A 16,100-nucleotide genomic window follows, 5' to 3' on the forward strand; every position below is an offset into this window, starting at 1 on the left:
TTTGGTCTGTCTGACTCGTTATGGCGAAGTGCTGAAACCAGCGAGAATAGACGTACCAAGATGACTTGAAACGACACCAAACTATTCTTCGCCTCCCAATGGCCCGCACTGGGCAAATTTTAGAATATATTTTTTTTTTAATAGGCTTATAATTACGTATTATAATACATGCGTGTGTGTGTGTGTGTGTGCCTTTACAAATTAATAATAAATAGCTTGTATTGTTTGCAAGGTAAACCAATCCTAACAGGAAAGTGTAATATTTGCTTTGTACAAACCGGCAAATTAAAGTGAATAGGCTGAGAGGAGGCCTATTAAATTGGTGCTATTTGGCTGAGAGGAGGTACAAACAAGGATTTGAAACAGACAATTAAACGACTTCCTGTATAAATCTCATACGAGTATGATTCAAATTTTATTTGGATTGTTTGACGGATATTTAATCGGCGCATGGCCGAGGGGCCGGGAGGCCGAACTTCCCAAGATTGTATTTTGGCCGGAGGCCGGTGTATAGGGCGAAGCCACTCAATTCAACTGGCCTACCGAGTGAAGAATTCGCCTAAGATATTCAGATGATTTTGACAGAGGGAGGAGTGTGCATACCCAGGCCCGAGCCTTACAACTAACCCCAGGCCACCCCAATCGGCTTCGGGTTTCCCTCTTCCGACGGGAAACAAAAGATCGTCCAGACAAATATTCCCCGTACGTGCTCAGTGAACCTTTTTCTAAGGGTTCAATCCGAAATTGAGAGAATCCCTTTTACGAGATTTCTTCTGCCTCTCGTAGGTCGAAGGTATGAAGATAAAAATTGAAAAATAGCGCTGCCTCTCCTTATTTATGATTACGCGCTATTAATTTCGACGTTTTTTCTACAATTAGTTTAGTGTGATGTCAAACAATTATTAAAAACATCTGGGCAATTCACACTGCACTGTAAAATATTATTCGCCCTGTGAGAGCAGTAGACTTGAAGGATTGCCCGGCGGGAGGAAAGTTCCAAGATGAGAGGAATTGTGCGATTGAATGTTATTAAATTGATAACTTTGATTTTTTTTTAAAGAAATTGATCCATGTATTTTCCTCAAAACTGGAAGCCAGCGAACCTTATTTTTATTAAAAAACCCAAAAAGCCTGCCGAGAATCCCTCAAGTTATAGACCCATTAGCCTGTTGAGTGCACTTAGATTCGAAAAGTGCAATCAGCACCGTCTTTACCTACACATTAATGCTAATAGCATTATCATAGATGAGCAGCACGGCTTTAGACCGGGCCCCTCTACGGCCACCCAACTCACTCGCGTAGTAGATCATGTGACCAACATGTTCAACAACAAAAAACATACTGGGATGGTCCTCTTAGACATGGAGAAGGCCTATGATTCGGTCTGGCAGGACGGTATAGTATACAGGCTCATTGAAATGAATTTCCCTGGATATCTTATAAAAGTTGTCATGGCCTACTTAAAAAACCGTTGTTTCCGTGTTTCCCTAAACAATGAAACTTCCAGACCTTTCCCAATTGCCGCCGGAGTTCCCCAAGGTTCAATCTTAGGGCCATGCTTGTTCCTCCTTTTTATAAATCCACTCCCCTCACTGAGAAATTGCTAAATTGCGCTTTATGCGGATGACATTGCTGTCTATTGTTCATCCTGGAGGCCTAAGACAATTGTGAAAAGATTAAATGACAGCATCACCAGGATTTGCAGGTTTTGTCACCGCTGGAAACTTAGAATTAATGTCCCGAAAATTGAGGCCATATTTTTCACAAAACGACGCCCAATATTCAAGGAAACCATTTCCATTCACGGACACAAAATAGAATGGCGTGAGGGGGTAAAGTACTTGGGTTTAACTCTGGACCGAAAACTTAACTTCTCTCGGCATATAAACAATATAGTAACGAAAGGTAATATAGCTATAAAAGCCTTATTTCCGCTGATGGCCCGAGAGAGTGGAATGAGCTTTGAAAATAAACTAATTATATATAAAGTAGCTATTAAACCTATGCTGCTGTATGCTTGCCCAGCATGGAGTTACACGTGCGAATCGAACATCAAAAAACTGCAGTGGTCCAAAATAAATTTCTAAGGTTTATAACCTCACTACCTCGATACACCAGAATTGGCCTTCTCCATGAGAAAGCGGGAGTGGAGTATATTAATTCCGAATTAAAACGTCTGTCCAGGAATTTTTTTATGGGTCTCTCCTCCAGCAAGAACACTACTTGTAGGGATATAGGAGTGTATGATGTGAACTTTCCATGGAAACATAGAAGGATTAGGCAATACATAAATTTAGGATCTGTGATATATTTATTGTTTCCTCTAGAGCTGTGATACTATAAAACAATTTGTGATAATTCAATTACCCGTGTAACATTGTTCTTGTTATTCTCATTTATTTATTTATAATTTTGTTAAAACATTTTTGTTAATTCATTTGTTAATTGTTATCCTATTTGATACCTAGTGGGTTTTTTAAGAAGATTTTTCCCACTATTTTCTTGTTTGATTAATTAAAAATAATAACAAACTAGGACTAGGTGCGTTGGTAGGAAAAAGTTTTGAAATAGGACGTAAAAGTGCCCCGCCACTTCCCCTGCTTAATGAATGTTATGTAACCCAATGTATAAGTATTTTTTTAATAAATGTTTATTCATTCATTCAGAAATTGATCCTTTCCTTGATAAAAAAAATTATTTCGGTTGTTCAATAGATGTTTGTATTTGTAAGCGTAAGGAGAGGATTCTACTGAGTTTGGAAGGCTTGGTTGAAACACAAAGTTCCATATTTAAAATATTGGTTTCATTGTTCGGAATAGTACGTCCGTTGCCTATTAGCCATTTAAACAGTCGGTATAGGTATATTTAAGGCATTTTATGTGCATGACGTTCTTGACAGGAAAGTGAGGTCATAATAAACCTGAGGAAAGAGTGATACGACGAGAAATGAAATTGTTTTTTGTTGCTGCGATTTAAAGATATTGAGATTAATAACAGTAAAGGAAAAGAGAGGAGCTGGTCTGGATCGGGTTTGAAGGGCGTATGTTAGGATGACATTGTAATCAGCATTCTCGACGACAAATGAAATGGCCACGGAGAGCTTTAGTGAAGTATACTTCATTTTAAATCATTAAATTCACTAATTTCGTGGTCCGCTTGACCAATTAATATATTACATTTCATTTGTCGTCGAGAATCCAATCCGATTACACGACATTTGAAAAATGGCAAAAAGGAAGGAAAATTCAAAAGGTAGGGTTGAGGTGGGAAGTTGGTGTCCTAGTGGATCGAGGTCACGATAGCTCAAGTGGTAGAGCAGCGGCGTATCAAGCCGAAGATCGTGGGTTCGAATCCCGCTCTTGCCATTGACTTTTTATCTCAACTAAAAACCTTAATTAATTGTAATATATTAATTGGTCAAGCGGACCACGAAATTAGTGAATTTAATTTCTAGGTTTGTTTAAAATTGCGTTTCGTAAAAACCATTCTGGCAACTAACTATTAAGATCGAGAGGCGTAAAAAAAAGAGTCGTTGCTGTAAACAATATGCACTGTCGTTATTCTTTCTCATCCTGGCACCGTCATCTCTAACATCTACGGATGAAACCGTCTTCATTTTTTACTTGACTTTTTATCTCAACTAAAAACCTTAATTAATTGTGATCCTAGAAATTTCGATTTGTTGTCTCATTACCAAAGTAGACATCTTTTCCAACATTTAATTCACCTATCGTGTTAAGGGGTGAGTAAACTTCAAGGGAAATTAATTACACTTAATTCTAAAATAACATTACAAACGCCGATCAACGGAAATGCAAGAAACAACGGAAATATATTAAAGCAAATAACTTGGGGGTTTGTGGAAATCGCGGCCACATCAAAATGCGATTACTCAACCTCTACCAGTGTGTTTTTAGTATATTATTATTCCCAACGAGTCATTATGCCTGCCGACAAATTATATGCTTGCAAAAAGGCAGGGACTCCCCGCTCACCAAAACGAAGTACAGCATCCCTGTTTATTGGGACGATCATCGACTCATGTTACAATAACAAGAACTATGAACAACCATGATTTTCTTGAACATCCGTACCTTTAGCAGTAGGACTTATAGACCTAATTTCACTGGATATCCAAAACGTGCACAGCTGAATATGTAGAATTGCCAAATACGCGCCTGACTGGCAAAACCTTCAAGGATAGGCGGAAGAGGACTAGCGTAAACGACCAAACTGCACGTTCGCCATCCCGCAGGCGTCAAAAAGAAATCTTACAATTCAATTATCACCAATCTATAAAGTTTAATAAAACTTTCCTCAATTGTGAATGTGTCCAGAGTCATGTCCAAACCACGGTCGCCATTCTCTAAAGTTTAAATGCGATCAACATGTCGGGGACTCCTTGGTCCGTGACAAACAGACTAAAAACCCACAGATGTGGATGAAAGGCAAGGATTGATAAAAATTTAAAACGGTAAAAAAATTCATAAATAATTAAAAGTTCATGAATGATGTACAAGTTTACACCGCACTCAACAGGTCTGTCACATAACCCCCACGGAAAAAATATCGATGCCCCGTTCACTAAAAAAAAAATCGTTTTACACACGTGAAATATTTTACAGTTTTCAGATCACAAAAGTAAAATAATATTACATATTTATGTTTTTTTAAGTGTTTATTTTTAATTTGCAATACATAGGTGAAAGAAGTTGAGGCCTTGGATAATTTAGATATATAGGAAATAAGGTTGGTTGTCACAAATATTAATGAAAACGTTCAAATGAATAATAATGTTTATAAAAAATCATATAGTAAGATAAAACGGATGTTGGGAAAACAGACAACTGACTTGTCGCTCGGCGCTATTCAAATTGCGATTAGAGCACTCACAAATGTCATTAGTCAAGAGTATTATGAAAATTTAAAAAAATATATAATTTGAATTGCAGGCTGAAGTTGTTGCTCCCCCCCCGTGCTCATACGGTATTCATGATGTTTGTCAATGCGGGCTAATGAATAGGTGTTGTGGTTCGGTAGCTCTGGCAACGAAGGGATGTATTAAAAAAAACTGGTATTCCTCCCTGCCGAGAAAGTCCGACGCATTTATACAGATCTAATAGTAAGCTGATTCTCTTAACTTAAAATGTCGAACTTAAAGGGGACTTTAAAAAAGGAAAACGTCCCGTTGAAGTAAGTCCTATGGATATCGGAACTGCTTTTCACAGCTATTTTCTACTGAGTGAATATTAACTAACTCCTAACTCTGTGGTGTGTCTGGGTTCGAATCCCTAGGAATTTTACTTGAGATTAATTTGGGACAGTATTGTACAGTGGTTAGCAAGTGTATTATAAGGGGTATTATGTGCATTTTATAAGAAATTAAAAACCAGTATGAACTTACGTATTTATTATGTTTACTTTTTTAAAGCATTGTCCTGCCTGTTCCTGAACAAAGTTTCTAAAACTTGAGATGACTAAAAAAAGCCCTGCAAGCCACGATATATCACGTTTGATTAAAACATTCCAAAACTCTATGAAATATATCTAATAATCAAAACATTGTTTATTAATTTACTTAAGTTTGGTTCGGATTTGTCAAAAATGCTACAAAATTACAGACATTATCAAATTTATTGTATCAATTTACACTAACGTGTTAAATAGTCGGTATAATAATAATAATATACAAAATAAAAACATGCATCTGAACTCCTTTTTGAAAACCAGTTTTATGAAAAACATATTAAAATTATGTTTTAATTATGTTTCTTCAAAAAATTTCATATTTGTATAGAATCGTTAGTACATGTTTTTTTAATGTAATAAAACCCTGTAAGAAAAGTACGATAGTCCACTTATTAGAAACACTAACCTCGCTAAAGTTGATCCCCTTGGAATTCTAGGTCAACTTCTTTTTCGATAAAATTTAGCAAATAAAGCACCCTAAATTCTCTAAATGTGAAGTACAAAGTCGTTTTCTCTTAACCCTGACATTGTTATCAACATATAAACATAAAACTAGCCAGGATATCGTATTTTCATCGGTGAAAATTTATTTATTTTTAATAGAGAGTAAGATTTTATATAATAATAATAATAATAATAATATAAAGCCTTTAGAACGGCAGTATGTATTTGAGAGTTAAATAAAGAATGTCAGCGAAGGATATGTGAATGGGTAAAAAGTAAAGAGGTTGACGTGAATACAAGATTGAAAGCAGTTATGCCCCATTACCTGGGTATCCATCATCCTCCCTCTTTCTTGCAAATGATTAATTTCACATTTAGCTTTGAAAAGTGAATGAGAGAGACAGAAAACGGTTGAGAAAGGTTTTTTTTAATTTACAGCGATAACCTATTTATTTACGGTGCAATAAAAATGGGGTTTGGGCAGTTGGGCCTGTGGGAGGATGAGCCGCAGGTAATCCTACCAGAAGAAGAAAACGTAAAACGATAACACTTTTAACCACCTTCGGACATACAAGGCAGGGCTGGAAAACGTCAAATATCCTTCTTTTTTTTAATCTTTGAGGGTAATAATTTTCTAGTGTTTTGCAGACCTAGGTTTATTCGCAACTGCATTAATGAGGAATCTCTACTAGAAAATTTTTTCAATTTCAAATCAAAGGTAATTTAGGATAGACGTACTAAAATGATTGTAAACGGCCAAGTTACAGGTTCATCACCCGACATACTTTAACAAAAAATCTCATTATTAATTATTTAGTAAACGATTTTTCTAGTCTAATAGATTAAAGCACTTAGACCTCAGTCGATCGATAATAAGATGATCTGCTTATTTCAAATGAGTTTAAACCTTTCCGAATGAAACTAGGACGTTAATAATAAATCAAAAAAACAGACGTATATTTAGAATGTGAAAACCACAACAGACAGAAATCCAAATCAACTCGCATTTGATGTGTTTTATTTAATGATGTAAATTCTACCCTTTGGCAAGCTTTAAGACTCACTACGAGGATTTTATTAAATAGCCAAAATTAAACAACAAGAAGAATCATAGTAGTGTAATTTGTGGGGTGAAGACAAATCAACACCTACTTTTTTCATAGAATAAGACATACCCAATGGTACACCACTTCTCGAGAATTCTCGAGAGAAGAATTAGAACACTGTTCAACATGGAGAATCTTAAATCTTTTGCCAACTTTTAGCTTACTTCGGCTTTTGTGGACCGTTTCGATTTATTATGCTTCATACTGATGTGAGATCATAAACAGGACTGACAAATAAACATAGAATTAATAAACAGTTGCTGGATGGTAAATTTCTTGAGAACTGCGAGCTGTACAAGTGGAAACTTATATAACGTCAAATCCGCACATGTACAAACAGAGTGCAGAGTTGCACTTTTCGCACTCCACCGGCAATTCCAATTTTTGTAATTTACAATAAATTACCGGCAGGCTTGGAGAATCACCCACTTCGGATGTTGGCAGTCCGGGGTCAGAACTCGGTCCCATCCGCCCATTCACGGACGTTGGGGTCCAGTTGCTATCATCAGCTAGGTCAGTTCAGCACCCAACTCAGGACTCAATATCGGGCCATATCAAATCTGGAATTTATACCAGGGGGTACAACGTACTGCAAAGGATATATAGAGATATTCAAGAACCTATGCTAAATGCAGCAACTGAACAGTTTGGGGCGAACCCGTTTGCGAGTCTAGTTACAGGAAATAGCTCAGATGCAGCTAATAATACTCAACAAGGATAAGAAAATGTGGAAGCGTGCTGGGCCCATAACTCAGAGGTCCGAGGATCGAAACCACGCTCTGCTACCTTATTTATAGCGTTAATTATCTCTCGTGGATCCCTCAATGTAGAATAAAACAACCCTGTTTTCTCCAAAAACGGGGACAGTGGACCCAACTCTCGCTGCAGTGATCAAGTACAATTCTCATATAGGGTGGTACTCCTATGCGCTCTCTACATGGAGCCAAGAAATGAGACCTTTCAATTAGCTGGGACACATTGAGTAATGTTTATACGCGGGATTTGTCTTTAAAGTAAATGTCCTTATGTCAGCCTAGTATGGCCTATCCTTATTCGGATGAGGATGACCTTCTTTTACGAGTCAAGTCCTCCGAGGGCCACCTATGTCAAATGCTCTTGATATGCGAAAGCTTCTCTTCCTATTCGGCCCACCGACGCTGCCATCTATTTCAATGATGTTTTTATTGCATTTTTAAAGTCGGGGCCGCCTCGCCCGCCTTTTCGTATAATGAATGGGTGTGATCGTTGTTTAGGTTTAAAACTTCTTATGTATATTATTTTTAAGTTTAAGAATGTAGTAGAAGTATTAAAACAGGACGCAAGTCTTCTAAAAGCCTCTTCGGAAGCCCCTATCAGGAAACATTGTTTTAAGCTTTTGTCGAATTTCGGCCTTGCAGGTAGTCACCTTACTTATTATCATCTGACCGAACATGTTACTTGTGTTATATCAAGTAGATCTAATCCTGTATTACGCAATAACATTTGATAATTATTTCTTTACGACCTTAAGTCATCCAGTTCCCTAACAATAACGGCCTACGAGCCGAATCGACATCTAGATATGTGCATAATTTAAAAAAATAGCATTCGAATTGTTGAAATAGAGCAAAATAATATCTATTCGTTTTCTAATTTTTTAATGTGAAAGCCCTTTCATGAAAAATTGTCGAATATTTTATCGATTTTTTCATGATTTACTTTAATTTTACCCTTTGGTTTATTGGTCCTTTTGTTCTTCTTTAGTTTAATTCTTCATTATTTCTAATCCATTCTTGAAGAATTTAGTTTTATCGTTCAAAAATCCTTTAGGGATTATGTAAAACGGAGTCTATGCCATAAAAAAGCGATATAAGAGTTAACATACATGTCAAGCTTGTTTAACACTTTACGAAAATGAAATACAAAGCCATGAAGCATTAAGTTCCTCATCGAGAATGGTCCAGGAAACCTTTCTTATCGATATAAACCTAAAAAAGCATTAAAGATATATATACATAAAATTTGAAAAAAGTATATTCGAACTGTTTAAAAAGGAGCCTTTTCTAAGCCTTTTGTTCGGAAGCCCCTATCAAGAACTTTTTTTAGGCTTTGTCGAATACCCTTTCGTCCTTGTACGTGAATATATTACAATGTTACCGTCCGAAAATTGTTTTTTAATTATGGAAAACTCAGTATATATTATAAAAACGAACGACAAAAAGCGATAAACATACATTTTATGACTGATAATAATTTCTGTACACAAAATTAAATATGTAAAAGGTTATGAGGCAACAACTCTCGGTCAATAAATCTTTTCGGGAGTTTCACTAAAAGTTTTGTATGCTTTGTCCAGTAGTATCTGCCTTGATTTATTATAAATTTACCGTTAAAACATGCTTTTTCAATTTTAAAAAAAATTGAGCCTATATTTAAAAAATGATGACAGCACTTGTCAAACTGTTGTTACAGGTTTCTATTTTGCTGGAAAAAAATCTAAGTGCAAAATGTTATAGAGAAATGCAGGCAATTGAACATCCCCATTTTTCGACTAGGAATATTGTTCTTTTGGTCAACGTATGCCATCAATAATCTGTACATCGGTATGGTCTGGATGAAAAAATAATTGTATGATGAAGAAAGAAATTGTCATCTACTAAGCTTCGATCTATGTTAACTTCATCATCAGGGCAAAACAATCAGTGTTACAGTCCTTGGCCATGTTGGGAGCCTATCTTTAAAGATATTTGAAACAATCTATTAAAAACTTAATTATGTCAATTTGTAGACATTTTTAATATTGTTTTGCCCTGATGATGACCTTAAAATGTCGAAAGATTGTTAGAACAAGTGAATGAAAAATTAAGGTAATCATGATGTGCCTCCGATATTGAACGCATCTACGTAAACCGCCAGAAACTTCCAGGCTAATAGATTATTAAATAAATAGGTAACAGGTTGAAAATAAAAAGACTGTATATATCGTCGGCTCACTTCATAACAATGAAGAATTTCCGCCTTGTGTAGGCGGATAAACGAAGTCGAACAAAAGAGATTTGAAGGTCTCACCGTCAACTTCCGTACTTCCTCATCCATTTCTTGCTTCTCTTCAAATTTCAACGGAAAGGGAATAAATACTCCGTGCCGCGTTACAACCACTGTTAATTCGGTGACGTTTGAAATACGAGAATATCCTCGGACGATTCAAAGGCTTCTGTTAAATAAGAAGACGAGTTAAAGCCAGGTGCAATGGAAGATCGACGAAAAAGGACTTAATTTTGCTGGGTGGAGGAATGTACAATCAAGAACTGTGAAAACAAGTTATTTTCGGATTATCAACATAAAAGGGACAAGTTCTTAATTTATTGCCAGCGATGTAATTAAATCGCTTTTCTGCAATCGTACTTATGAAATTGCTGAAACAAATTTAATATAATCGGTTTACAGAAAAACAAGAAAGAACACAACCATACTCTGTTTAACTCTCCAGATTTTCGGAAATAACCAATTCTAGAACCAGAAAAGAAAAATAATCGAGAAAGCAGTTTTGCTGCAATAATTTAATTTATTCCAAATCGCATCCTTGTGACAAAAGAATTTATGTGCCAAATTTTATTTTTTATAAAATCAAATCATATAAAGGGAATCATGAAATTATTTTTGGTTCAAGCAAATTCATTAAAATAGAAATAAAATGCCGAACAACTTCGGTGGTTCTGTTTAGCTAATTTAAAAAAGGAAAATTCTGTTGATCCTTTCTGAAAATCAAATTATAAGAAATATGAGACCCCTTTCCGAGGAATACCGAGAATGCTGGGGTAAGTGTGTGAGGCCAATTTTTGGGAGAGTCTGTGATGTCTGGAGCGTAAAAGTAACTCATTAGCGGGAATAAAGTCCGTTCAACCCCGCCACGAGGAATATCGACTTCTCTGGGGTAAGTGTGTGAGGTCTAGAGAGTAAAAGTTCTTATTATATAGAACGAAATGGGTTCACCCTCGGTTCCCTGAAATGCAGAGGACTCCGGGGTGAGTATGTGACGTCTACAGCGTAAAAGTTTGTTATTATATAGAAAGGAGTTGTTTTCAACCCGGAATCGAGGAATATCGAGTACTCTGGGGTGAGTGTGTGATGTCAAGAGCGTAAAAGTAACTTATTAGCGGGAATGGAGTCCGTTCAACCCCGCCACGAGGAATATCGATTAACCCTGTGGTAAGTGTGTGATGTCTGGAGAGTAAACGTTTGTTATTATTTAGAAGGGAATGGGTTCAACCCCGCCACCTGAAATTTCGAGTATTTTTGTGTGAGTCTGTGATGTTCGGTGAGGAAAAGTATGTTATCAGGGGGAATAGAGTCCGTTCACCCCACCTCGAGGAATATCGCGTAGAAACTGGGGTGAGTGGGTGATGTCTGCAGTGTAAACGTAACTTATTAGCGAGAATGGGGTCCGTTCAACCACTCCTCGAGGAATATCGACTGCTCTAGGTTAAGACTGTGACGTCTAGACAGTACAAGTTTGTTATTACCTTAAAAAAAAGTGCGTTCAACCCAGCCAACTGAAAGATCGGGTACGCTGGAGTGAGTGTGTGACGTCTAGAGAGTAAAAGTTTGTCATTTCCTAGAAAGGAGTGTGTTCAACCCGGCCCCCTGAAATATCGAGTACTTAGGGGTGAGTGTGTGACATCTGCAGTGTAAAAATATGTTATTACTGAGAATGGGGTGGGTTCACCCCACCCCGTTGAATATTGAATCCTCTGGAGTGAGTATGTGACCAGACATGTTAACTATGTGCTTGGTGATGTATAATATTTATTGCATGTTTTGTGTCTATTCTGTAGTGGACGACCTGAGGTACAAACTAGACGCCAGCGTTTTACGATTTCAACTTAGTTTTCGTTTAATGTAAAAGCACGGAGTCAGTAACAGATTAAGTCGCTCAAATGGCTGCAACCTGAAAAATACGCTTGAAAGACCAGAAAAAGATGTAAAAATAACCAGAGGGCCGGCGATATTTTAGCTCTTTTCCAGCCCCTAATCTTCTCACATTATTATTATAAGAGCATGCTAAATATATTTTACTAAAATGATTGTTTTAACATTATCAACCTACTATTTCCGGAGGAACTATGATTAAGCAATAAATTAGTGTTTTTTTATTGATGAGAAAACAATTATGAACTGAATAAAACAATGGAAAGAAATTAGTTTTATCACTCACACATAAAAAAATTAGCAAACTATGTTAGTAAACAAATCAACTACGAAAAACAAATCGAAAAAGTTCTAATTTATTTATTTGCACACGTTAATAGAGAAGGTTAAAAGAAGAAACAAAGTAGAAAATTAGTTTTTCAAAAATATCAGGAAAGCGCAAAACAGTATAACCTCAAAACCCAAAAAGACACCACCGGAAGTTGAACACGTTAAGAAAGCAAACTAAAAAAAAAATGTTTTAACAACTCCTGTTAATTGGAGGAAAACAAAATGAAAAAACTCTTTGTTTTCAATTAATGTTTTAAGAAATTTTAGAATTCAGTTGCTCATCTTGAAACCAACACCCGAAAACATAAACTCTACGCAAAATCGCACTTAACTCTAACCTGCTCTATCGATGATCGGCGAGTCCCCTCCGTATCCGGTTTGCATGTTACCAACTTCATTTGCTCGGAACACATTTTGTTTATGTGAAGGTACATCCATGCTGCTTGTACAAACTATAAAAAAACAAATTAAAAGAAAGTAGAAATCTTTTTTATTAATTGTTATCTTTAATATGCATAGAAATAGAGACATGAACAAAACGAAAATAAAACAGATAAACAAAAAATTAAATGTAAAAAAGTGAAATAAAACAAACAAATCATAACAGATCAATGTATCGAAAACGGGACGCTTTTGTATTGGTGCCTCGTCATAGTTTTCACGGTTTTTTACATCATATTTAAGTTTATCAAATTGACCTTTTCCATCAATGGATTAATTTATCAATCAATGTAAGGGAAAGGGACTCTGCTCAATAATCTCATAACAGATAGGAGGCAGTCCGCAAACAGTAAAAACTATCCAACATATCGTAACGGCCATAAGACGAAGGAATGATTGCAATTGTTTGCAGTATCTTCAAATAAAAATGAATCTTGCTTCGATCCGAAAGAAAACTGGTTTCTTTAACTAAGATAAGGTAAGAATACCTGCGTGAAATTACGTAAAATCATTTTTTTAACGTGAAACGAAACATAGTTGGAGTGCTATTTTGAGGTTTTTGTCTAACAATACAACAGATTTTAACAATAAACATAGAAATAAAATTAAGAAATTGATTCAACGAGCAGGGATTGATGAGAATTTTCGAAATTGATGTGAACACCAACATAAACACAAGCAAGGGAATAGATATAATAGTCAGATTAATCGATTTTTTCTGATAATAAAGCATGCTCTTTTTAAAGACTTTATTCGAACAAGAAACAAAGTAAAGCGCACAGCAAGAATACCTGACACAGAAAAAGCAAAATTAAAATGAAAAATAAATTCACCAGTTTTCGTGTCCGCTTGACCAATTAATATCTTTCAATTAATTAAGGTTTTTAGTTGAGATAAAAAAGTCAGTGTCACGAGCGGGATTCGAACCCACGACCTTCGGCTAGATACGCCGTAATCTACCACTTGAGCTATCGTGACTTCGCTCCGCTCGGACACCAACTTCCCATCTCAACCACACCTTTTGAATTTTCCCTACTTTTAGCCATTTTTCAATTCGTCTAATTGGAGCTCAATTGGTCAAGCGGATCACGAAAACTAGTGAATTTAATAAGTTAAAATGAAGTCTACTTCACTAAAGCTCTCCGTGGCCATTTCATTTGTCGCCGAGAATCAAATAGATTACACGACATTTGAAAAACTGCTGAAAGGAGGGAAAATTCGAAATGTAGGTTGAGATGGAGATGGTGTCCGAGTGGATCGGAGTCACGATACCTCAAGTGGTAGAGCAGCGACGTATTTAGCAGAAGGTCGTGGGTTCCAATCCCGCTTGTGACACTGACTTTTTTATCTCAACTAAAAACCTTAATTAATTAAAAATAAAACGATTCAACGATCAAGTAATGGCCAGATCTATTTGAATTAACTTTAATTCAGAAAGAACCATTTTTACCATTCGAATGCTCTTCTAAACGTATACTTAAAGATATTGCTCTTCTCCAGAGATCATTAACATTGAGCACAGATAAACGAAAGCTAAGCATCAAACTATAGGCTGAACTTTTTCAAGTTTAATCGTCCACCCCAACCCACAAAGCATATGGAAGGAAAAAACAAGTCAAACATTTACGTTTGAGAATTCCTGCAAGCAGATGGCCAGTACGCTAAGGTGATATCAGCGGTTCTGTGCAGGAGGTTCGAAGGAAAAGAATAGGTTCGAAAAACTGGAACTACTAACTCGATGTGGCGCAAATGGCACTATATAGTGGCACAACTTCTAGTTAACACGAGAGGTGTCTTTTAGATGTTACCACTGGTTTGGAGATAGCCAACAGGGACTTAGAACCTATTTTCGTCACCCATAACAGGATGGAAGCGCTAGAAGAAGCAACCTACGTGGTATCGACTACATAATCAACTGACATGTTTAAAAGGAGTCATAATGTTTAAACCATAAGAACGTAAGATTTGATATAATTCCCCCCGCACTAATACTTGCAAAGTAAATCCTAGAGAAACGGATTGGGCAGGATATGAGAAATCCTCTCTCACGGATGTAACGGAAAAATAGGGAAGATCTTGTAGTTCAGAAGGTAAATGGAACGATTTGCTAAGCTTTTACGAAATTTAGGCTTTTAAAAAATTATCCTTAAAAGACAACAAAAGCAGGGGTTTTCCCCAGAAGAGTATATATACCCTGTACTACTTCAGAAATAGCAATAATTGCAAATGCGACCTCTGGTAAGAATCTGCAAGGCTTCTTTAGCCTGGAGATACATTCCCACAGCACTGAAAAAGGTGAAGGTGGCCTATTTGCGAAAAGTGGGCAAGGCCACATATCAAACACCCAGTCAGACCGATCAGCCTCTCATCGTTAATGCAGGACGCCGGAGAAATTGAGTGATAACCATACCTCCTTTCAATACTAATACATACGCATATCAGACAGGAAAGTCTAAAGTCCTAGATCTAAATGATTTAAACAACCTACTATCTCGGCATTGAATGACAAGGACATGGTACAAGGCCTTGGAACTATTTAGGTGCTTTCAAAATTCCTATGCCAATTCGTTGAGGAAACTCTAAGGTAGACGGCAATACCCTCCTTTATGATTGGGGGGGGGGGGGAGAACAACCAGAAGCTGCCCTCAAGGCGTTCAGTCCCGGCTACTTTGGGCAGTTGGTAGACGATCTCCTCGAACTTCTATTTGATGAAGGCTTGAATCACCTGGGATAAGCAGGGGACCAAGCAGTAGTAAATGGACGCATTACAGAGGTCAATATAACGAATGATGATGCAAAGAGAAAGGCATGACTAAAGCTCGATAAATACACCTCTTTACCAAGAAAATGGCACTAAGAGGCCCTAATGCATTTGTGCTAAATCAAAGAGCGAAAATCGCATTGGCAGATATAAACACCTTTGTGGCATTAGAACCTATCGGTCCTGATCCTTTTTCTAGCTTACCAAATTGCCAAAACATAGATACATCAGGCAGATCATCTGTTCAATGAAAATTTTTTCCAGGACAAAGTATTGCGAAAAATTCATTGAAGGACCATCGCGGAAACAAACGGCAGATCTACTAACCATATTACGCGTTAGGTCTAAAACGATAATAGTTCTGCTGACTGGACACTGCAGACTCTGGAGGCGTATGCATAGAAACAAGCCTGTGCAGATATTACCAGAAGAAAAAGAAATAGCGGAACATTTACTTTGTTTGTGCGAAGGATTATGCAGGCTGAGATTACTACTCCTGGGAGAAAAAAAAACCCAGGCCTGAAGGAAACAGACTGGAGTCCTTAACCAAGCTTTGGGATCTGGAAAAATGCTTTAAACTCAATGAGGGATTCTACACAATGATGGAGATTGCACAATAGACCAAGACTAACCTAAACCTA

General features: G+C 36.8%; 1 protein-coding gene across 7 annotated transcripts in view; it reads right to left on the reverse strand.

Annotated features, from left to right (window-relative positions):
• Positions 1 to 16,100, reverse strand: part of LOC106666929 (homeobox protein onecut) — a 96,722-nt gene that overhangs the window by 52,236 nt on the left and 28,386 nt on the right. For 4 of the 7 annotated variants that reach the window (XM_014394474.2, XM_014394473.2, XM_024226290.1 and 1 more), the window contains exon 2: positions 12,596 to 12,709. The exons of 2 other annotated variants lie outside the window; for them this stretch is intronic. In XM_014394474.2, coding sequence (XP_014249960.1) covers positions 12,596 to 12,709 — 114 coding nt within the window. Of the gene's footprint in view, positions 1 to 12,589; positions 12,710 to 16,100 lie in introns of all 7 variants that reach the window. One more of the 7 variants, XM_014394477.2, reaches the window with a different exon arrangement.

This window comes from Cimex lectularius, unplaced genomic scaffold (assembly GCF_000648675.2).
Source record: "Cimex lectularius strain Harlan isolate CLEC.00 unplaced genomic scaffold, Clec_2.1 scaffold115, whole genome shotgun sequence".
Lineage (NCBI taxonomy): Eukaryota > Metazoa > Arthropoda > Insecta > Hemiptera > Cimicidae > Cimex > Cimex lectularius.